This window comes from Macadamia integrifolia, chromosome 9 (genome assembly GCF_013358625.1).
Source record: "Macadamia integrifolia cultivar HAES 741 chromosome 9, SCU_Mint_v3, whole genome shotgun sequence".
In the NCBI taxonomy this organism is placed as follows: domain Eukaryota; kingdom Viridiplantae; phylum Streptophyta; class Magnoliopsida; order Proteales; family Proteaceae; genus Macadamia; species Macadamia integrifolia.
Window position 1 is genome coordinate 12,166,022 of NC_056565.1, and position 23,069 is coordinate 12,189,090.

General features: G+C 36.4%; 4 protein-coding genes, 1 long non-coding RNA gene and 1 other non-coding gene across 8 annotated transcripts; 2 read left to right on the forward strand and 4 right to left on the reverse strand.

Annotated features, from left to right (window-relative positions):
- Positions 1-214: 214 nt before the first annotated feature.
- Positions 215-297, reverse strand: TRNAL-UAA. Its single transcript has one exon. It is a non-coding gene; the product is annotated as a tRNA-Leu (tRNA).
- A 175-nt stretch (positions 298-472) lies between these two features.
- On the forward strand, positions 473-3,620 carry LOC122089799 (splicing factor U2af small subunit B-like). 3 transcript variants are annotated; one of them, XM_042659481.1, is made up of 6 exons: positions 475-837; positions 1,561-1,647; positions 1,737-1,818; positions 1,904-2,030; positions 2,130-2,566; positions 2,683-3,620. In XM_042659481.1, the coding sequence occupies exons 1-5, from the start codon at positions 601-603 to the stop codon at positions 2,548-2,550; spliced, it is 954 nt and encodes a 317-aa protein (XP_042515415.1). In that variant the 5' UTR covers positions 475-600; the 3' UTR covers positions 2,551-2,566; positions 2,683-3,620. The 3 variants fall into 3 exon arrangements, with proteins under 3 accessions (XP_042515416.1, XP_042515415.1, XP_042515413.1); XM_042659479.1 differs by having other exon boundaries at positions 476-837; positions 3,232-3,620; XM_042659482.1 differs by having other exon boundaries at positions 473-837; positions 1,940-2,030; positions 2,130-3,620.
- A 1,641-nt stretch (positions 3,621-5,261) lies between these two features.
- On the forward strand, positions 5,262-6,228 carry LOC122089800 (LOB domain-containing protein 24-like). Its single transcript, XM_042659483.1, has 2 exons — positions 5,262-5,541; positions 5,728-6,228. The coding sequence occupies exons 1-2, from the start codon at positions 5,386-5,388 to the stop codon at positions 6,055-6,057; spliced, it is 486 nt and encodes a 161-aa protein (XP_042515417.1). The 5' UTR covers positions 5,262-5,385; the 3' UTR covers positions 6,058-6,228.
- A 2,055-nt stretch (positions 6,229-8,283) lies between these two features.
- Positions 8,284-13,724, reverse strand: LOC122088850 (histone deacetylase HDT1-like). The gene is made up of 10 exons (XM_042658207.1): positions 13,511-13,724; positions 11,100-11,170; positions 10,790-11,004; positions 10,616-10,632; positions 10,485-10,538; positions 10,206-10,387; positions 9,394-9,477; positions 9,182-9,272; positions 8,764-8,902; positions 8,284-8,632 (listed from the first exon to the last, which is right to left on the reverse strand). The coding sequence occupies exons 1-10, from the start codon at positions 13,521-13,523 to the stop codon at positions 8,569-8,571; spliced, it is 930 nt and encodes a 309-aa protein (XP_042514141.1). The 5' UTR covers positions 13,524-13,724; the 3' UTR covers positions 8,284-8,568.
- A 2,522-nt stretch (positions 13,725-16,246) lies between these two features.
- LOC122088849 (histone deacetylase HDT1-like) lies at positions 16,247-21,784 on the reverse strand. The gene is made up of 10 exons (XM_042658206.1): positions 21,630-21,784; positions 18,961-19,031; positions 18,652-18,866; positions 18,482-18,498; positions 18,352-18,405; positions 18,044-18,249; positions 17,338-17,421; positions 17,125-17,206; positions 16,725-16,860; positions 16,247-16,587 (listed from the first exon to the last, which is right to left on the reverse strand). Exons 1-10 carry the CDS (start codon positions 21,640-21,642, stop codon positions 16,524-16,526), a joined length of 942 nt encoding a protein of 313 aa, XP_042514140.1. The 5' UTR covers positions 21,643-21,784; the 3' UTR covers positions 16,247-16,523.
- LOC122088851 lies at positions 19,035-21,618 on the reverse strand. The gene is made up of 2 exons (XR_006143172.1): positions 21,333-21,618; positions 19,035-21,205 (listed from the first exon to the last, which is right to left on the reverse strand). It is a non-coding gene; the product is annotated as an uncharacterized LOC122088851 (long non-coding RNA).
- Positions 21,785-23,069: the final 1,285 nt, after the last annotated feature.

Below are 23,069 nucleotides of genomic sequence, written 5' to 3' on the forward strand. Positions count from 1 at the left end.
GCTGGCTGGGGGTTGGGGAATAAAAGAACCTACTAACCTACGAGAAACATACAGGAATAAAAAGAAGAAGGACCGGTAGGTGACAGGCCAACCGAAACAGGCTAGAGTGACCAATAGTTAACAAAATAAATAGTCCACGCAAAAAAAAAAAATTTTAAACAGGGTCCAAACCACAGCCCACTCCCCCCCAAAAAAAAAAAAAAAAGGAAAAAAGTGCTGGCTGTGGGGTTCGAACCCACGCGCACTTATGTGCAGAAGATCTTAAGTCTTCCCCCTTAACCTCTCGGGCAAACCAGCTATATGGCAGGGTTTTCGTAATTTAATTATTAATATGAAAATAAATATAATAAAACACAATCAGACTGATTCAGACCCGAATGTCTTCTTACCGATTCCAATCGCACGATCAGTAGTAAAATCATAATTCGATCCGGATACGGATTCTTTATCACCACACCACCGCGTCCCTCCAATTTATTACGTCTCTCTCTCTCTCTCTCTCGTTTCATCCACTCTGGTTTTTGTCGGACTTTGCTAGAAGAAACCCTAGACCACAAGAGACTCTTGGATTGTGTATGAGAGAGAGCTGCTCATCGATTAATGGCGGAGCACTTGGCGTCTATATTCGGGACGGAGAAGGATCGAGTGAATTGCCCGTTTTACTTCAAGATCGGTGCTTGCAGACATGGTGATAGGTGTTCTAGGCTCCACACTAAGCCTAGCATTAGTCCTACATTGCTTATTGCCAATATGTATCAAAGGCCTGATATGATCACTCCTGGAATCGATCCTCAGGGCCAGAACATAGATCCTCGCAAAGTCCAGGAGCACTACGAGGTTTTTCTACCTCTTTTTTTCTGTTCTTTTCATCTCCAATTCTAATAGCAGATTTTTTTTTTTTTTAAATTTAAAATTTTAATTTATGTGGATGGTAAGAGTGTGATGTTAGTATCTTTCCCTAGTTGTGAATCATGATGTATCGTTACAGAGTTTTTAGGGTTGTTATAGAGTTTTTAGGGTTTTGCTATGTAATTAAGGTAGATGGTTTGTCTATTGAGCTTTTCTTATTTAAGTACGAGGGTTATTGCTTTCATCTTGTTTGTTTTATCCATCTTTTGTACTGTTTCCTTGGAATTTATTGCCTGGTTATAAGCTTTTATGTTGTGCCTCATAATTCAACCTTGTCTTTCTACTGTTTCGTGCATTGTCTTTCTGCGATCTTTAATATTGAATAGATGAGGATTTTGTGGAATTTCCGAGCTAGTTTTGTTATTTGCTTTGATATATGAAAGGATGATTGACGAATTGAAAACCATTTTTTTTTTTTAAATGTAGTGATGAGGGGTTAGTGTTCCATTTTGTTTTTTTTTCTATTTTCCCCCTTGATTTCCTTGTTGTTCTTCGCATTTAGTTGATAGTTCTGTCTGTTTTGGTCATGATGCTTACGGCCTGAGACTTTAAAGTACTTAGTGAATTATTGGTTCATTATGTATTTTGTATCACTGATGTTCACACTCCATGCATATGTAATGTGGGTAACCTGTTCTATTGGAGCTGCAGGATTTCTACGAAGATCTATTTGAGGAGTTGAACAAATATGGAGAGATTGAAAGCTTGAATATTTGTGACAATCTGGCTGATCACATGGTAATTTCCCAGGAACTGTAAACTCATGGTTTCTTGTTCTCTTGAATTTTTCTTTTGTTATGCCCACTCACACAATCTTTGATGAGCAGGTGGGTAATGTATATGTTCAGTTTAGAGAGGAGGAGCATGCTGCAAATGCACTGAAGAACCTTAATGGAAGATTCTATGCAGGTTAGGTGTTTTACATGTTTTTATTACAGAAGTTGGAATTAGTTGTTACATCAAGCTGATAACTGAGATTAAATCAATATTTCAGGACGTCCAATTATGGCCGACTTTTCTCCTGTGACAGATTTCCGTGAAGCCACATGTAGGCAATATGAGGAGAACACATGCAATCGAGGTGGCTATTGCAATTTTATGCATCTGAAAAAGATTAGCAGGTCATACAATTATTGAAATTTTAAGTTCTTCATTCATTTCATATGCACTCAGTGGTGTCCATGATACTTATTATTTAGTGGCTGTTTTATCATTGCCAGGGAATTGAGACGGCAACTGTTTGGGAGGTATCGGCGGAGGCGCAGCCGCAGCCGCAGTCGAAGTCCAATCAGGCAACGTAATTATAAGGAGCATCCACATGGTGGCCGTGGTCATGGTAGATGGCATGATGACAGGGATCTCAATAACTTTGATGATCGAGGCAGGAGGCCCAGGAGCCGAAGCCCAGGACAAAGGAGGGGAAGAAGCCCGAGCCCCAGAGGGAGGAGGAATAGGAGTCCGGTCAGGGAAGGTAGTGCTGAAAGAAGGGCTAAAATTGAGCAGTGGAACAGGGAGAGGGAAGCGGCCCAATCTGGTAAGCAGAATAATGGCAATATTGATCCCAACAATAATGAGAGCAATGCCTACAGTCGTGGAGGCCGTTACATTGATCAGCAACAGCAAGAAGGATATGACTATTGACACTTGGATTTTTCTGGTTTGTCCTTTTCTCTAGTTCATCTCTATCTCTTGTTGCCCCCAAGGAGAAAATGGTTGCATTTTTTCAGAAATAATCAATTTATGAAATATAGCTTACATGTTTCCCCTGTGCAGGTGGTGTACAGGTTCACAATTCTATGATATGGAATGTTAAACCTATTTTTTTATTTTTGGACCCCCCAATCTCCATGATTTACCCCGACTGTGTGCTTGTGAATGTTCCAAGTTTTCAATCTTTTTCTCTCCTCTCTCGACATTCATGTTTCAAATCCTTTCAATCTTCCATGGCAGAATGAATTATTGGTGCTTCTATTTCAATGCTTTGTCCACTCCTCATTTCTTAGCAATTGAAAAGTCTAAAAAATTCACTTGGAGCATGTCATAATCAGTGTGTTTTGCTGGGAACTATTTAAGGATAACAATTGGCTTACCGTTTTCTGTGTTGTCTGCGTGCATGCTACTATGAATTGACCTTTCTATGACCACTGCACACATACAGGGACCCATCAATTCTCCCATGTTTCTGTATTTGGGATTTTGCTTTTTATCTTTTCTTAGAAAAGTTGTGGTCTTACCTGTTTTATGAGTTTTGCAGGTTCAGGTATCCCTGCTCATGGATCAAGCCTTTTTTATATTGAAGCTTTCCATGAAATTTTTGTACAGGTTGGTTGCATTATCAGTGGATTAGACAGGATTTAAACAGATTTTCAATGGTGGAAGAATCATTGCAGAAGCTTTTCAAACTTCCAAAGAGATCCACTTTGGTAGGTGAGCTTTTCCTTTCGAACTCTACATCCTTCCCTTAAGGCTGCAGGTTGCTCGATTGCTCGCTCGCTCTAGGATAGGAAGAAGCAGACGACAGAATAGTAGGAAGAAGACATTATCTTTTTACCCTTATGAGAGAATTTCAGCTGATGCATTGAGTTCTGTATGTATATACTGGTTGACGATGTTAAATGCTATGGAGTTTGCAAGATTACATATATTGTAATGGAGTGTATATTTATCAGGGATAATTGTTCCATAATTTCATTAGATTTGTTTAGTTTCTATTTTCATCCTTTCAAATTGTGAGTCGGATCAAGCTCAGATTTTGATACTAATGCTTATTGATACCTGTAACACCCAACTATTAATATGATCGACTGGGCCAAATTAAATAAGTAGAATCAGCCACAATTCATATCAGAACCTTGCAAAGGTCCGTACCATTTCTGCCAAATTTTGTACTAGAGTGGAGCAGCAAAATTGCATTTTCTGCCCATATTTACTCTACATAATGTTGCTATTGCCTGGGATGATGGGGGAACTCATGGATCACCAACCTGTCTCCCTCTTCCTCCCTGCCACCTTTATCCTCTCTGCCAATGTTAGTACCTAACATCCACACCCTAATATCAAGGGAAGATGTATAAGCTTTGGGGACGATGGATCGAAGGTGTATTAGCTTTGATATGGGGTGCAATTTTCACAGCAGCACTACAAAGGAAACTGAGCGAAGGGGACTTGGAGAAGCCATTGCAGGGTTTGGAGAGGATCATAATGCACATAACCTTCAAAATCATTTGAGAGAAAGGGGGGACCTTGGGGCAACAGTAAGGTTGCTTTACTATGACCAAGTGGTCATGGTTTCCTGTGATGAAACTGCCTCTCCGTGAAGTGGGGGTCTATAGTTAAAGAAAAAGCAACAAGCTTGTGAAAGAGTTGCAGTAGTAGAAGTGGAATGGTAAGCAGGAAGAACGTGCTCTTTTTCTTCTCCATACTCTGTTGTAGTGTCCTTGCAGCAAGCAGTTGGCAGAAGGGGGAATATGGCAACAAGAGTAGTGGTAAACACTACTGTTTCGACTTAAGCTGCAGCTGCCAAATTAATTGGCAAATAGGCCTCCGCAGCATTTGGTGTTACAGTTGGTTCAATCACTCGAGGAAGAATACTTAGAAGTTCAATATCTCTCAATCTCCTCTGCTCTGTTGTCACAGGGATTCTTCCAGCAATTGAGAAGCCAAAAGAGAGCCACCAAAGACTAGCTAGTTCAACTTTAAACAGCAGACTCAGCAGCCTCCATATAAGTTGTTCCATGAAAGGTCGAAAAGGAATTTCACCTTGGGATCAAAATCATTTGAGAGAAAGGGTGGACCTCGGGGCAACGGTAAGATTGCTCCACTGTGACCAAGTGGTCATGGGTTCCTTTAAGGAAACTGCCTCTCCATGAAGTAGGTGGGGGTAAAGTTATGTGCATTATGACCCTCCTCAGATGGTCAGACCCTGCAATGCCAGGAGTGTCATGCACCAGGAAAGCAAGTGCAGAACAAGAAACAGTCGGATTTTTCTCTAGCCCACTTGGAGAAGTGTTTCATGGGTTTTTGTTTCTCCGGTCTAACTTTAATTCTCTCTCTTCCAGGTATGAGTAATTGAAATTAGAAACCAAGGATTTCTTCAAATCTTACAATATTTGAAGGTTTAAGATCATAGAAGGTATATTCATTTGTGTGTCTTAATGTGTCTCTACATAATATGGCTTCTATATGTATTCTAATTCAGGAAACCTTTAATATTACCACAAAAAATGAAAAATTACCCTTTTTTCCTCTAAAATTAATGTGCAATTTCTAGCTGTTGTGACCTTCCAAATCAGACTCTTAAAGCACATTTTAAGGTTTAAATTTTTCTAGCCGTTATTCCCTTCCAATTTTAGACTATATTCAGCTCTATATTTGAAAAAATAATAATAATAATAATTAAGAAACAAATCCGCTACAGAATCTCAAATCCATCTCTAGATTTTCAAAATCCTCTAGTAGATTCTACACAATCCAAGAATGTCTCATTCCACTCGTTGTGCAGCATGCAAATCACTAAGAAGGAGATGCCCAAAAGATTGCATTCTGGCCCCTTATTTCCCTTCAAACGATCCTCAAAGATTTGCTTCTGTTCATAAAATCTTTGGTGCTGGTAATATTACTAAGATTCTACAGGTAAATCTCTTACCCCTTTTTTTCCTATCTATTTTTAGGTGCCAAATCTTCTATTTATTGAACTTAACAATAACCAGAGACTGAGCTAAATCTTTTTCTATCTTTCTTCATTAATGAATGTAAATAATGGGTTTCATTAGAACAGAATTTTTAATTAAAGCTTCTTTTTTTTTTTTGTTGGGACAGCAACTCCCAGTTCATCAAAGAGCAGAGGCAGCAGATTGCATGTCATTTGAAGCAACTTCAAGGATTCAAGACCCAGTTTATGGTTGTGTTGGGATTCTCTCTCAATTACAGCAACAGATACTGATCACTCAACGTGAACTTGAAATGACACAAGCCCAACTTGCCTTCTACTCTGCAAAACAACAACAACAAGAAGAAGCCCAACAAGAGAAACCATTAATGGCTCAATCCCCAGTTCAGTATTGTGATGGACCATCATGGTTCTATCCAAACCAGCAAGATCCCTTTTACTTGGATCAACAACACTTACTACCACCAGGCTTTCTTTAGTTATTCTTCTCCTTCTTCTTCTTCTTCTTCTTCTTCAACCTTGATTACCACTTACAAGTTACTCTCTACTCTTACCAAAAAATATAAGTTGCTGTTTAATGATTTTGGATTATTATTAGTCGTGCTTTTTTATTGACTGATATTTAATAGAATAAAAATGAGATAAAATCAAGGTCGTCAAACATTGAAATTTTTAAATTTCCTATTTGACGGGAATCCTTGAAGGAAATTTTTTTTTTTTTTTCACTTTTATGGTAAAGAAATGGAATTAAATGATACCTTACATTGGCTCGTTCTTGCAAAAGTGGAAATAAGTAGTAACCTTTCTTTTTGTCATTTTAGTATGACACTTTTTTTTTTCTTCTTATTTCCGGAAAATAATTCTTGTTATTTCACATTGATATTTTATCCTAATTCAAATTACTTTATGGGCAATTAAAAGAATATTACAACTTCTCAATTCACCACCTTAGACACAATAAGGTGTATTCATATTGAAAATGCAGGGCTGGCTATCTTTGTAACTAGGGTTGGCCTATTTCCTTCAGAATTATTTATATTCCGTGATTTAATTTCATGTCTGTCGATCATGAGATATGGGTAGAGAGACATATTCTCTTCTCTGTCGAGCTTTCCGACAATCATGTTCAACAAAGAAAATCCATTTTGGAAGACAAGCATGTCGGGTTTTCCTTCCAACTGATCTGCATATTGATGGTGGATGTGAAATACAGAATAATCACAGAAGTTGCTTTATTAGGGATCAAAGATCTCACAATTCATTCCCCTGTTGATGGCAATGGAAATGGCAATGGCAATTCTGATCTCCTTTGGAGCTCACTTTGCAATTGACATATTTGCTTGACTAGAGAATATGTACTTACTGAAGAGTAAATTGTTGAATAATGTAATAAAGAAGTTGAGGATTTGCTATCATTGAATCCTTAGATCAGAGCTTAAAGTCTTAAACAGAAAGTGATGATAGTGGATTACATTGACAAAAGTTAGGAATGAATTTTGAGTGAGAATGTGCATTCCCACAATGATTTCACCATCTGATGTTTAAACGCACAGTAAGTAAGCTTGGGTACAACCGAAAAAAAATGTATGAATATGCATGGCCAGCGGTATGACGTAAACAGAAGGCATATGACAATAATACGGTATATGTTTAATACATGTTAAATAAGGGAGCAAAAATACAGGTTTATATTCATTTAATAAATTGAATAATAGCATGTAAACTGTGATTTATCAAAAAAGAAACATTACAACTCAAATAAACATAATATAATAACTGAATATTTAATCCCTATCCCATAAGATTATTATAGAACACATTAATGTATCACTGACATATCATCTCATCAAACATAAAATGTAATGTATCATCTGTTCTAAAAAGCACGGAAATCCCACAAAGTATTGGACATAACAAGAAAACCCAAACATGGTTTTGCAAATTTTATGCAATTCGATAGTTTTACTTAAAACCCTAAGGTAGAAGGGGATTCATACAACAGACTTTGCTTGGATGGAAGTAGTCTAATAACCATATCAATTTTTCCCATTCACTGCCCTAGATAACCTTGTGGAATCATCACCAATAGTTCTTCAGAATTGCTTTGATATTCGCTTGACGCACAAGCAATCTTGCTTCACTTAAAAGTCTTAAACAAACAAACAGGCAAGAGATCACTTCCTGGTTGTGTGACAGATTTTCTATGCTGATTCAATTGACAATGGCCCATCCACTGTTAACCTTTCCCCTCACCAACGGTTTTGGTTCCAAAGAGAACATGTTGACTGAACCATTTAGTTTTTTTCAAGTAAGCATATCACTTACAACCCAGAAATAACTCCACGAAGTGGGGGACAAAAAGATGATCCATAGGGTAGCGAGAATGGCTTAATCTAAATATTAATGGTACAAGGAATTAAACATGACCTATAGACTCAGATCTAGAATTCATTGACAATCAGCACATGGAATCATGCCCATCAATTTAATAGGAAAAAATATTAAATGGCGATTTTTGATTCTATTCAATTATCCGCCGGGAGGTATACCAGAATGAAATAGGAAAGATACTAGACTGATTGGCCCTTTAGGGATCCCGGCGGGAATCGGGTTTGGATTGGCTAACCACGATTCTCGGAACTGATAATAGACCAAAAATTATTCAGTGACTGCCTGAGCTCAAAAGGACATCTGAAAGAGGTGGATGACTGGAAGGGAAGTTGATCACTTTCAACTTGCAATCAACATTGATATCACAGAGCTCGCACATCGCATTAAAACAAGTCCATACAATCATCCCTTCTTAACACAAATAAACCTACTTACTACAATTGTTTCCTCCTTCGGTAATAATACCATATAACACCTCTGCAGTAGGCCCTCCAAAACCTAATCAGTATAGTTCACAAGCTCTCCATCATCAAAAATACTGCCCTCACTTCACTTGTCACCACTGTGCTTTTTGCCTTTGCCTATTAAACTGCCTTGCTTCACTTGCCACCGCTGTGCTTTGCCTTGTTATGATCTTGTAGACCATTGTCTGAGCTGAAGGACCTGGAGAGAAGTGAGAAACAATGAGGTAAAGAGTTACAGTAAACATTCACAGGGGACTTGGGGAGAGAAGAAAAAAATAAATGATATTCCACTAAAAAATATCAAAATCTCCGTGTGATTAACAGACATACTTGTTGCAAGATTTACATGAAAACTGTCCAGGGGATTTTGGGGTTTGTGGTCCCTTTGACTTGTCACTGCTCACAGGAGTCTTCACAGCTGCCTTGTTGGGGTGAGGTGTTGCAGTATGGCCACCGCCCTTCTTTCCATCTGCACGAAATTTAGACTCCCCTTAATTAATGGAATCCAACATTTGTTGCTTAACAATATTCTTGTTGCCAAGCATGTGATTGTTTCTAACAAATTTCTAGGATATGCTTCAATTTTATCCATTCACATACAGACTCTTATCATTGGCAGTTGAGTAACAGCATCAACTCATTGCAATGCAAGACAGCAGCTTGAATAAACAGAAACTAAAAAAAAAAAAAAATTGACTCATTTGAGCGATGCATGGATTAGCCTATAGAGAAAGCAAAAGGAGAAGACCTGTTTTCTGAGGAGTGACCAATTTTGCCTTTTTATCAGAAGCAGGAGTTTTTGCAACAGAATCCAACAGCCTTTTCTTACCCTGTTCCACCTGAGGGATTAAACAATCACCACAGCTGATTATTCTTGAGTGCCAAAAGCTCCACTAAGTACAGATTAGTAAAGAGATTAGTAAAGGAAATCATAAAGAAAAAAAACAGTACAATGGCTACCTTCTTGGGTGTGGGGGTGTCTTCATCTTCGTCATCTGAACTCTCATTGTCATCTTCACTACCATCCGCGGCGTCAAGCATGTCCTGAACAACCACCCATGTGAAACAATTCAATGCATAAGCAGTTGTCACCAGAATGGAGCCCAATGAAGGTGTGAGGTGCACCATAAACTTACAACTAAATATTAAAGCTAAAGAACATGATGGCGAAGGGACATGCAAGTGGAAGAAAAAGATGATTAAAGCATAAAATGTAGGAGACTAATGCATTTGGAATTTAATATTACCATATATTAGGAGAAATTATGCAAGGTATAAAGAGCATTCTTTAAAATCCACTTACCACATGGACCTGGTGTAAAATGAATAAAATTGCTCTTTCTCCACAACTTTCATTTATGGGTCACTATCTTTTGCTAACACAACCAAATCCCTCAACCACAAGAAAATGGTATTACAAGAAAAGAAGCCTTTGCCAAATGATTCAAATCAAAATCTCAAGCGAAAAGTATCAACACAAATATGGCCAATAAAACTGTAATAACATATAATTTGCACATGGTTACCAATTTAAAGAAATGAGTAAAAAAAGAATGCTATCACTATTTTTCCTTTTTTCCCAGTGCTGTGACAACAAACCACCCCATACTCAATAAACAAAACTAACTGTGCAAAACCATTTTATCTTGGGTGAAACTAGTAACACATAATTGACCATACTCAATAAACAAACTAACCATGCAAAACCATGTTATCTTGCGTAAAACTAGTAACACATACTTGACAGTAAGCAGATCTAGGGCATAAAATACCTCATCAAATGATTCGTCTTCGTCAGAATCATCTTCGTCGTCTTCATCATCATCCTCTTCTTTGGATTTGTCACTTTTTTCGGGTTCAACAATCTTCACCTTTGGCTTAGCTTTTGAAGTATCAGGCTTTTCTGCATTAGCCTTTTCTGTTGCAGGTTTTGCCTTCTTCTGCACAGGTTTTCCTATAAATATGAAGTGATGTGTGTAAGAAGGCACTTAAATATAAATTCAACAATACTACTATGCTTATAAAACATAAACAAAAGCAGTTGCCCACACCATTCTCAGTTGCTTGAAGTGGAATTTCCTCTTCTTCAGAATCTGATTCAAAATCTGAGGGACGAAATAAATGTATCAGAAATCATGCAAGAAAAGGAAAAGAACATAGAAACATAGTAGAAATAACCTACCAGATAAATCCTCCGATGTGGATGGCAGCAAAGGACATAAGTCAAGGTATCAAAAAAAAAAATACAAGCAATTCATCAATGTAATTGACAGTTTGATGATAAATGCATTACTGATATGCCAAAAAAAATTTAAAAAAAAAAAGGCCTGCTGAAAAGTGACCACAAAAAGGATATTCATCTGGGAAAACAGATTTGTATCCAATGAAGTAGACACACCCATGCTTCCAGTTGTGGGATAGTTCAAATTCCTTCTCAAAAACCAAATCAAAAGTTATTTGAGTGCATTTCTCATGAGACAGTGTTCCAAGAACAAGCTTCTGACCACCAACGTTCACATAGAGAGGAACAGAATCATTTCCTTTGTCCTTTTTCACTTCACCAAGAGATGCCTGCAAAACAATTAGATTTATAAGATTTTAGTGCAGTATAAGATAAGGAAAAAGCTTTTCTCAATCAGTGGAATAATATTGGCATTAATAATAACCTGGGAGAGATGTAGAATCTTATCATCACCAGGATTAACCTTAAGGGTTTGTCCAGCCTTGACTTCAACACCTGCGAATTATCATGTCTGAATAAGCTTAACTTTATAAGAGCCTAAAGAAATTCTGGAACACCATAGAGATACTTCCATAAAAGCATAAGAAAAAATATCTCCCCCAAGGGGATTGCTCAGTTGGCAAGGACCACGCCACACAACTAGATCTTGAGTTCTACTCTGCTTATGGCCTACCTATAAAAAAAAAATTCTCTCAAAAAGCTACCCATCAGCCATAGACAGCATTCAAGGCATCTACTAACTGCTAAAACAGTCAATAATATATCTCACAAGGGATGAGAATAAATGATATTTAAAGATACAATTTATGTAAACTTTAAATCCTTGAAGAAGATCATTCACAGGGAACCCCCCCCCCAAAAAGGGGGAAAAAAAAAACTATTGGATCTACTCATCATATTGCATGAATACCTAGATAAAACTCTCTCTGCAGTTTTCCCAGAACTGCGGCTTGAAACACTACTAACCAATACATACCAGAGAACCTTATCTACTACTCTTTTTAGAATCCAACTACATGAAACAAGCTTTTTATTCTACTGTAACATGCAGCTCAATCAAAAGTAGAATCATATTAAAGTTTGAGATGATAGTAGGATAAAAATAAATAAATTGTGACCATGCACAAAACATTCCCAAATAAAAGATCACAACAAAACCCACAAATCAAAATCAGTGATTTTGTAGACTAACAACCAATATCGCATATCCAACCAAGAAAATAAGTACAGCATTATACAAATAGATGCATACAAATAGTCAGTACATATATATCTAAAAATAATGAAATCCACATTTCACAATTGTGGAGGGTTACATAATACTCAATCCTAATATTAAAACCACACATTAGTGAAGTTAACACATAACCATGGAAAAAATTAAACTATCTCGTCAATACATATGACAACAGGTGAATAGCATAATTCAACAGGAAAATGTTGTTCACGTGTCATTGTCTATTTCATACATTATCAAATGAACAAAGTTATGGTCGAGTAAAGCAATTGGTTTTAGACTTTCTTATATCCTATTTAAGAATCCTTGATCCATTCATTATATGTAGTTCTCCTGCAAAACAAGATAGAATACAGAATTTATTCAAAATAAGGAATATCATTCAACTTTGTCTGCAGACCATCTCTACAGAACCTGAATGAGAACAAAGACCTGAAGGCACACGATTTCCAAATGCAAGTTTAGCCAGACCAAAGAAGCAAAACGGGATGATTCTATTTCATTTTGCTCTTGTCTCCCAATCCATAGATCCAGGTAGCATTTGGAACTGCCTTCTGTTTCAGAAGGTGGGCAGAACTTATCGTACATGAGCTTATTGTAAACACTGCTAATTGCTCTATGCTGATGATAGGATAGCTAGCTAAACGGAATGCATAATGGTAATCAAGAATGGCAAAGGATAGCTTGAGGATATAATGAGATAGCATGAGGTAAAGTTGACCTCTTAAAATGTTCTGGTGTCCAATCTTGCTCACAGAAAAGCAATAAGCAATGTTTTCATTTAATTTGACAGCTTATTTACAATATTCTTCAAACAGAAAAGATAAAAGTTAAGAACAGCTGTTTACAAGCAGGAACTAACACTATTTTAACAAAACTTCTGATAATGAACTGGAGCGAAGGCCCAAAATAGCAATATAATTTGGCTAGGCTCAATCATAGGTGGATTACTAATCTCTAAAGAAATAATGCCCTGGTAATTAAAACCTGAAAGGCCACCAACTCAAACCACCCCCACCCCCACCCCGGAAAAAAATATTAAGAAAAAGGAAAAAAGACAAATAAATTAAGGTCGAAGATTTTACCATATCAAGTTATCAACTATTCCAGAAATGATGAACAGAAAAAACATTAGAGCCCCAGAAAAGAAAAAGAAAAAAAATAAAATAAAATAAAAATCAACATCTCCAATAGCAATAATGCGAGGTATCTACATGCTCACACAGGGACCAAGTATGATAAGCAAAAAGCTACTTACCAAAAACACAGGCATAAGGACCCAAATAACTTCAAAGACTAGAGAGGGATGGAGGAAAGAACCCACAAAACAAAAGAAATACATATATTACTACAGAACTTGTCCAAACTCCCAACTCCTAACTACAAAAACAACCCTCGAGTAAGACCACCACATGTGAAATGCCAAATGTAAAACCCTTATTGAGAGGAAAATCAACTATTCCAAGAAATAACACCAAAGAACTAAAGTAAAGGGAACTAACAAGAACTGAAACCCTAACAAATGCAAGCATATACAAAAACAATAGACACTACAACATTAGTGAGGATCAAAGAAGAAAAATAGCAAGAAAGCTCACCCCAAAACTCCATTTCTCTAAGGATGAGAGAAAGCGCAAGCTAATGGCAGTAGATTGAAGAGTAGCGAGTAGCGGTTTTGGAGACTCTGGGGTTTTAGAGAAGCTGTTAAGCCGAAGAACCAAATGTGCTTTTGAAATGATCCGTACTTTCTAGGGTTGGGAATGCGATTTAAAGGAATTGCCGCGCCAGTGTTGCGAATTGAAGCTCTGATTCTGTGTTGTGCCTCTCACGCTTATAGGGACTAACCGAGAGATCGAAAGATGAAAATCAAAGGGTAAAATTGTAAGAAAACGCAAAAGGGAAAAGAGTGGCACTGTTTTGGATATTTTTGAAAGCAGGGGATAACGCTACGGGGACGGTATCGGTATTGGTATCGAGAGATCGATACCAATCAGATCGGATCAGTGGGTATCGATTTATTTTACCTCTGATTTTTATAAAAAATACCATTTTTTTACTATTTTACTCCTGAAACAATCTGGATCGGTATTGGATCGGGGATCAGTCTAAGCCCATACCAATCTGATACTATCAATCTCATACCACTACTTGAAACCATGCCGCATACACACTTGCCCCTCTCATACCTTACAGTAGCTAGAGCCTTGTGCACTGGATTGCTTTCTTATTAATGTTCCTTGCTCTAGGCTTTGAGCCAGCAAAGAGACCAATAAGGTGGTGTACATGGACATCAAGAGGGTTGGGGTTTTGTGTTCCATTTCCCACCCGCTGAGTTTGGACTCTGGACACAGGGACACTTGACCAAGAAGCGTTCTGTTGCCCTCTTGAAAATACCATCTTTGTTTTGAATAGATTTATTAAAATAAAGATTAAGTAGTTAATTTTGTAAATGAAAATTTGAGTTTGAGTAATCTTGTAATTTTTCTGTCCAAAGTGGAAACAAAATTGTTGCAGAAAGCAAATTTATGCATTATCCTGAATTTTAAACCTGAGACCTATGTGGCTTTAGGAAGGAGATAAAAACATGCCAAGATCTGCGTTAGTTGAGAAAGCAGGAAAGTCCATGGAACTACATCAGACGGCATTGGACTAAGGGAGTATTTGATATTCATCATAGAATGTGTTTTGGGCTTAGAATGCATTCTAAGACGACAACAACAACACCATTTGGTATAGATTCTTGTTTTAACCTCTCAATAAAAGCCAAGAACAAGCTTTGTTCCGTAACTCAGTCTAAAGTTCATTTTGTATTTGCCCTTTTAGTATGATGTACTTTGTTTTTCTAAGGTAAATCATGTCATTTTAGATGGATGATATCTCTTGAAAATGACAGAATAATTAATTTAAAATTATTTTTAAAATTCATTTTTTATCCTGACTAAATTAACTATACCCAGATGGAACACGATAAGGCCACTCTTAAAATTTGCCATTACCAAAGTGCACTTATTTTATAGATCTAGTGCCTGGAGTCCTGGACATAGGAGGGAGCAAAAATACCACCACATCCCTTATAAAATCACATAACTCCACATCTCTATTGATACCCATATGCAAATTTCTATTGCCCCCCCCCCCCCAAGGGTGCAACCATGCAAGGCCAACACAATCAATCTCTTCGTGTATGAAAGTTAGCAACCAATTCAAATCAAGATCACCAAATCAAGATCACTGTTACAAAAAACAAGTTTAAAACACACATTTTCATCCTTTTTACCATTTAAAACACATTTTTCTATACACCACCCAATGATACTTGAAAAAACTTCAAACGTCATCAATTTTTTACTGTTTAAAACCCATATCATCCGCTTCTCTTTTTGCCAACTATAATCAAGATTCGGCAAATTCAAACGAAATGGGTTTTCGAAACCTTAATAAGAGTAATAGTGCAAGCTTCTTTATTTTTAATTTTTGGTGGAAGAACAGTGAAAGCTCATATCATAATAAGGTGAACTCTGGTGAAGTATCTCAAGCAAAGGCTTGTGCACCGTTCGATGAAAAGCCAAGCAGGAGATTTGGTGTCATGAAACGCCAAAATAACTTCAGCGCAGCACATTGAAATATAGTAGTTTCTCGCTTGTAACCGATCGTCAAAGAGGGTGCGGATCACACAAGGATCACTAGAATCCATTAAGAAATTGCTCTATCCAAACAAGATTTGCAATCGTCAGGAATGCATAATGTGTTTTGAGTGAGATGTGGGTTCTTCGAATACGAATCTACAAAGCAAACACACCTAATATTTCACCATATGAAGGTTTCTAATGCTCAAAACCAAATCACACAAAATTTGGGCACCAAATGGAAGGCCAAAACAAAGAACATGGCCAAAAGGTAAAGAGTCTCAACGTGTGAGATTTTAATACACTAAGAAAATTCTATGCTACATAAAAAATAAATAAATAAAAAAAAAACTTTCTAAAAATGCAGACCATGGGGTTTGTTTGAATAAGCAATCAGAAAACTTCTGCAACGGCCAAAAACAGCTGAACTGCACTATACACCTCCAATACCATGCTGAACTAACTGGCCTAAGACTCCAACAAATAGTCACACAAAGAATACCATCTCAGACCCCACCCAGCATCACATTTGAGGTGTTCAACAACTTAACACGATTGAACAATTCAATCGCTATAGCCACAATGGCCCAAAATTTTGTCAATGACCAACCTGAATTCAAGAGTGAGGGGCTCATTTATTTAGGTGTGCAACAAAAAATCATATTTTTTCAGTTGTGCAAAGTGTGCATGACTGTAAATGAAGATCAATTTTAACATGAAATCAAACTCATATCACGAAGATCACATAAATACTTAAAACAAGTAAACACAACTATCACATCTATTTTTCAGTTTTTGCACTAGTACCATAAGCCTACTTAAATTGTTTCTTCCGTAAAGTAATAATACTATACCTCATCTTTAAAGGAGAAACCCCAAAAAAAAACCCCCAAAATTACGTAACCTATAGTACCCTCTCTCGGTCTCTCCATCATCAAAAAACCAGGACTTGCAAAAAATTAATAAAGCTTTGAACTGCCTCACTTCACTTGCCACCACTGTGCTTTGCCTTGCTATGAGATTGTAGAGCACCATCAGAGTTGAAGGCCCTAGACAGAAGGAAGAAAAAAAAAAAGTTTGATAAGTAATACAAACTTCACAATGGGGATAGAAGAAAAATATAAATGATACCCGATAACCCACTCAAGAAAAAGGGGAAAAAATCAAATCTCGGTGTGATACATACTTGTTGCAGGATTTGCATGAAAACTGGCCAGGGGATTTTGGTGTTTGTTGTCCCTTCTTGTCACTGTTTGCAGGAGTCTTCGCAGCCTGCTTATTGGGGTGCGGTGTTGCAGTATGGCCACCACCCTTCTTTCCATCTGTACGTAAAATTGGGGACATCCATTAACAAATAAAATTTGGCATTGGTTGCTTAAAACACAACCTAGTTTCAAAGCATGTAACTATTTCTAACAAATATCCAATCCTTGCTGCAAGGATATGCTTTAATTTTATTAATTCACATGCAGGGACTCTAGCATCAACTCATTTCAATGCAAGACAGTGGCTTGAATAAGCAGAAATGAAATAATAAAATGAACATTTGAGATGAATGAAATAGAGAGAAAACAAAAGGAATATACCAGTTTTCTGAGGAGTAACCAATTTTGCCTTTTTATCAGATGCAGGAGTTTTTGCAGCAGAATCCAAAGGTCTCTTCTTACCCTGTTCAACCACAGTGATTAAACAATCACCACAACTGAATATTCTCGATTACCAAAACCTCCACTATTTAATAGGTACAGATTACTAAATGTGATCATACAGAAAACCAAAGCAAACAGTACAATGGCTACCTTCTTGGGTGTGGGTGTCTCTTCATCATCTTCATCTGAACTATCATCATCCTCATCACTATCATCCCCAGTTTCAAGCATGTCCTGAAAAACCACCCACATGAAACAACTCAATGCATAAGCAGTTGTCACCAGAATGGCATTCAATGAAGGTGTGAGAAACCACATAAACTTACAACCAAATATTGAAGTGAAAAAATGATAACTAAGGGAAATCCAAGTGAAAGAAAACGATAACTAAAGCATAAAATGTAGGAAACTAATACCCATTGGGACATAATAGAACCATGTCTCTGGAGAACTGACGCAGGGTATATAGAGCATGCTTTAAAAACCACTTACCACATGGACATGGTGTCAAATGAAATAAATTGCTCTTCTCCTGCCACTTTCAATTAATCTATGTGGGCCATTATCTTTAGCCAACATAGTCAAATCCCCCTCCCAAAAGATTATAGGGATTAAAAGAAAAGAAGCCTTTGCCCAACCATTCAATATCATAATCACAAGCAGAAATTAAGCAACAAAATAAATATAGTTCATGAAACTGTAATAATTTATAATTAACAAAGGATTATTAATTTAAAGAAATATGATTAAATAAAAAAGAATACAATCACAAAAGTTTTTTCCAATGCTTTGATAACCACTGTATTTAATTGGATGTAAGTACTTGGCGGCTAACAGATATAGGGTATAAAAGTACCTCATCTGATTCATCGTCATCAGAATCATCCTCATCTGATTCATCATCATCCTCATCTGATCCATCATCATCCTCATCATCATCTTTGGATTTGTCAACTTTTTCTGGTTCAACAATCTTCACCTTTGGCTTAGCTGCTGAAGAATCAGGCTTTGCAGCATCAGCCTTTACTGTTGCAGGTTTTGCCTGCTTCTGCACAGGTTTTCCTAAAAAAGTGAAGAGTGATGAGTGAGTAAGAAGGCAAACAAAAATAAATTCAACTTTAACAATATGCTTTCTACAGCGGAAACAAAAGAAGTGGCCCACACCATTCTCAGTTGCTTGAAGCGGAATTTCTTCTTCTTCAGAATCTGATCCAAAATCTGAAAGATGAAAGAAAGGGATCAAAAGCTATGCATGAAAAGGAAAAGAACATCAAATCTAGTTGAAATAACCTACCAGAAAAATCCTCGGATGTGGATGACAAAGCAAAGGACACAAGTCAAGGTATCAAAAAGAAGACAAGGTTTAACAATGTAATTGACAGTAAGATATATATTCATTATTGTTAAGCCCAAAAAATATAAAAATAAAAAAGGCCTAGTAAAGAGTGACCATCTAAAGGATATTCGCCTGGAAGGACAGATTTGTATCCAATGAAGTAGACACTCCCATGTTTCCAGTTGTGAGACAGTTCAAATTCCTTCTCAAAAACCAAATCATAAGTTATTTGAGCACATTTCTCGGGAGAAAGTGTTCCAATAACAAGCTTCTGACCACCAATGTTCACAAAAAGAGGAGCAGATTCATTTTCTTTGTTCTTTTTCACCTCACCAAGAGATGCCTGCAAAATAATTGAATTTATAAGAGACTTCAGAAGATCCGAAAGAAAAAGGCCTTTTCTCAATCAGTGGATTATTGTTGGCATTAAAAATAACCTGGGAGAGATGCAGAATCTTATCATCACCAGGATTAACCTTAATAGTTTCTCCAGACTTGACTTCAACACCTGGGCATCAAACCATGTCAGAATAAGCTTATAACTTTATCAAAAGGCAAAAGAACGTTGGAATTCCAAAGCAATAATTGCGAACCATATGAAAAAAAAATTATCTCAAAAACCAAGGCATCAGGCATAGACAGCGTTAAGCGCATCTAGTAGCTGCTAAAAGAGTCAATAATACTACATTACAACATGCCAAAGGATTAATATTAGATGACATTTGAAAAGACAAAGTTATATAAAGTTTAAATCCTTGAAGATCATCATTCACATGGGGGCAAAAAAAAACAAATGGGGTCTATCTACTCATCATATTGTATGAATACCTAGATAAAACACACACTGCAATTCTGCCCATAAATGCAGCTCAAAACCCTATCAACCAATTTATACCAGCAAACCTTATCTGCTTATTAATAAAATAAAATGCAGGACCATACTACTCTTCCTTAGAATCCACCCACATGTTACAAACTTCTTGTTCTACTGTAACATGCTGATCCATATAGAATTAAAAATACAGATTTAGATGTTGGGAAATTTTTAAATTGTGACCAAGCATAAAAAATTCTCAGATGAAAGTTCAAAAAAAACCCACAAATCAAAACCAGTGATTTTGTAAACTAACATCCAATATTGCATATCCGCCCAAGAAACTAATTGTAGCACCATACACATACTTGCATACAAATTGTAGGAACATAGATATTGGAAAATAATGAAACCTAAATTTCACCATTTGCAAAGTTGCACAATAATACTTTATCCTAATTATTAAAAAACATACATTACTGAAGTTAATACATAACCAAGACAAATATTAGATTAACTCATCAATACAAATACCAACAGGTGAATAACACTATTCAACATGGAAAATTAATCATGTGCCATTGTTGCTTTCAGAAATTATCAATTGAACTGGGGTAACTGTTGAATATCAATTAGTATTAGACTTCATTATGTCCTAAACCATAGGTATTTCCTTCTCTGTTTCAGGAGGGGGGGTGGGGCAGACCAACAGGAGCTTATTGTAAATTCTGCTAATTTTCTCCCTGCTGTATGTTTTTTAATATTTAGGATAAAGTATTATTGTGGAACTTTGCAAATGGTGAAATTTAGGTTTCATTATTTTCCAAATGCCAACATGTGAATAACAGTATTCAACATGGAAAATTAATCATATGCCATTGTTGCTTTCAGAAATTACCAATTGAACTGGGGTAACTGTTGAATATCAATTAGTATTAGACTTCATTATGTCCTAAACCATAGGTATTTCCTTCCGTTTCAGGAGGGGGTGTGGGGCAGACCAACAGGAGCTTATTGTAAACTCTGCTAATTTTCTGCCTGCTGGAGATGGGATAACCTGCTAAATTAAATGCATAATGGTAATCAAGAATTGTAAGGTACTTGAGGCTGTAATGAAATACCATGAGGGTAAGGTTGTCCTCTTAAAAGTTTTGATTGCCAATATTGATCACAGACCAGCTATAAGATTGTTCCATTTTCTTTTCATTTAAATTGACTGCTTCTTTACAAGAATCTTCAACCAGCATATATGAAATAAAGAAAATCTGTTTCATTAAAGCAATAAAGCTAGGCAACTCACCCAAACACGCATGAACTAACATATTCACCAAAAAAATTATTATTCACCAAGAAAAAACACTACTGTAACAAACTTAATGATAATGTACTGAAGTGAAGGCAAAAAACAGGCATATAATTTGGCTGGGCTCAATCCTAGGTGGATTAGTAATCTCCAGAGAAATTGGATGCCCTGGAAAGTAATAACCTGAAAGCCCACCAACAACCAACAAGCCCAGGAAAAAAAAAAAAACAAAAAGACGGAAAAAAAAATTCAAGATTGAATATTTACCATATCAACTACTCAAGTAATGATGAACAGAAAAAACATTGATGGCCCAGAAGGAGCGAAATCCCAACAACATTACCATTAACAATCATACAAGGTAAGAACATACATGCCCACACAGCCACTAAGCATGATATGTATAATGCTAACGAAAGAAAACATAGGCATAAAGTATCAACCGCATTTTGCAGGTGTACACAAAACAATACTGATGAATGCTGCAAGTAAATAAGCTGAGCCGCAACGCCTCATAGACCCAATACGATTTAATCACCCAAATGTGCCATCACAACTACATAACCTATAGAAACTACAAGCTTGAGTTTAAATATAAAAATAGTAATGATAAGCCTCAGCGACGCCATAAAGCATAAGCCGTCTTAACCAAAAAAAAAAACAAATAACATTGAAACAAGCAGCGAAAATACCAAATAGCTTCTAATACTAGAGGGGGATGGGTAGAAGAACCCACAAAACCAAACGAACACCTTTATATCATCGAGCAAGACCAGCATATGTGAAATGCCAAATGTAAACCCTAATGGAAACAGGAGATTCTCCACGACCTAAAGAGAAAAATCGACGATTCGAAGAAATAATACCAAACAACAAAAGAGAAGGAAACGAAAAAGAACTGAAACCCTAACAAATAGAAGCATTACATAAACCGATTAAAACCAAAGTACATCAAAGGATCAAAGAACAATATAGCCAAAAAAGCTTACCCCAAAACTCCATCTCTCCGAATATGAGAGAAAATGGCAGAAGATAGAAAGAGGAGTAGAGTAGGGTTTTGGGGGCTTGGGGTTCTAGAGAAACTTTAAAGCCGACGAACCAAATGAGGGTTTCAAGAGGAAGCGTTCAAGGGTTTGGATGCGATTTAAAGGAATTGCCGCCAGGGTTGCGACTGCCGAGGAGGATGTAAACGGGTAGTAGTCCACAATCCGAATTTGATATGTATCCATATCCATTTAGGGTTTTCATATCCATCCGAATTTGGATAATTCGAAATATAATCTATCAAATTTCCTATCCCCAGCAAAATTGATATCCAACTATAATGACAAAATTAAGTAGTTGATGATCTCAAGAGTTTTCGAATATTCAACAAGTGATAGAGAATGAGAAAAGATACCTGGTTTCAATCACATCTAATCCATATTCAATCCATTTGCTTCTCTAGCTCTACATGAAGCTTCGATTTTGTATTGTGCCTCTCACACTAATACATATTATAAACCTCTAAATTTAGATATTTAGATGCATTTTATGGATGAATGCCATTGGTTTAGTTGAAAATAAGCAAAGCTTCAATTTTTTTATATGTTTCTATTTTTTATTTTTGGATGGGAAAGCATAAATATATTTAATCTACTATATGGAATACAAAAATCCAAAAAATCACATATTTTGATGCGTTTTATGGATGAATGCCAAAAAATCACATACTAAATTTAGGTATTTAGATGCGTTTTATGGATGAATGCCATTGGTTTAGTTGAAAATAAGCAAATCTTCAATTTTTTTATATGTTTTTACTTTTTATTTTTTGATGGGAAAGCATAAATATATTTAATATACTATATGGAATACAAAAATCCAAGAAAATCACATATTTTGAGAAGTCAAAAGTTTTCCTTCACCCATGTGAACCAGTGGTCTCACTATTACTCTCCTTCATTAACGAAGGTCCAACATGGTTATGAATCTCGATATCATATCAGCTTGATAGACCTGATATAGATACAATACCTTTACGAATCAACTGCTATAATCAAATAGTAATTTTTTAAACAAAAATGATGACATTTTGATATAGAATCATATTGATACAGAGTGAATCAACTGATATGTATTGATATGGATAATAACCTATGCCATGTAATATAATCTTGGGGCCTAACGCCTTTGGCACTATGCAAGAAAATCATCCAACTGTCAAAAGTTGTGAGGGAACGAAAATAATCATTTTTTGTAAACACAGCTTCTTCCTTCCAATTTCAATTTTCTAGGATTTCAATCAGTTCTACCAATGTTTTTTCCATCTTTGGATTCCAAGTTTTTAACCTTGAGATGGATGCATGACTTGAAATTACATCACATTTTCTGGACTTATTTATTAATGTTAACTAAAGTGTGCTTTGTGTGTGTGTGTGTGTTTTTTT

Excerpts from the sequence above, each read along its gene's own strand:
- LOC122089799 (XM_042659481.1), top strand. The coding sequence starts at position 601 with ATGGCGGAGCACTTGGCGTCTATATTCGGGACGGAGAAGGATCGAGTG. Across the intron at positions 838-1,560 it reads AAGTCCAGGAGCACTACGAG|GATTTCTACGAAGATCTATT; the intron begins GTTTTTCTACCT and ends TTGGAGCTGCAG. Across the intron at positions 1,648-1,736 it reads ACAATCTGGCTGATCACATG|GTGGGTAATGTATATGTTCA; the intron begins GTAATTTCCCAG and ends TTTGATGAGCAG.
- LOC122089800 (XM_042659483.1), top strand. The coding sequence starts at position 5,386 with ATGTCTCATTCCACTCGTTGTGCAGCATGCAAATCACTAAGAAGGAGA. Across the intron at positions 5,542-5,727 it reads ATATTACTAAGATTCTACAG|CAACTCCCAGTTCATCAAAG; the intron begins GTAAATCTCTTA and ends TTGTTGGGACAG.
- LOC122088850 (XM_042658207.1), bottom strand. Across the intron at positions 9,273-9,393 it reads ACACCCCCACACCCAAGAAG|GTGGAACAGGGTAAGAAAAG; the intron begins GTAGCCATTGTA and ends TTAATCCCTCAG. Across the intron at positions 8,903-9,181 it reads GGTCACTCCTCAGAAAACAG|ATGGAAAGAAGGGCGGTGGC; the intron begins GTCTTCTCCTTT and ends AATTTCGTGCAG.
- LOC122088849 (XM_042658206.1), bottom strand. Across the intron at positions 16,861-17,124 it reads GGTTACTCCTCAGAAAACTG|ATGGAAAGAAGGGTGGTGGC; the intron begins GTATATTCCTTT and ends TTTTACGTACAG. Across the intron at positions 16,588-16,724 it reads TCATGCAAATCCTGCAACAA|GGCCTTCAACTCTGATGGTG; the intron begins GTATGTATCACA and ends CCTTCTGTCTAG.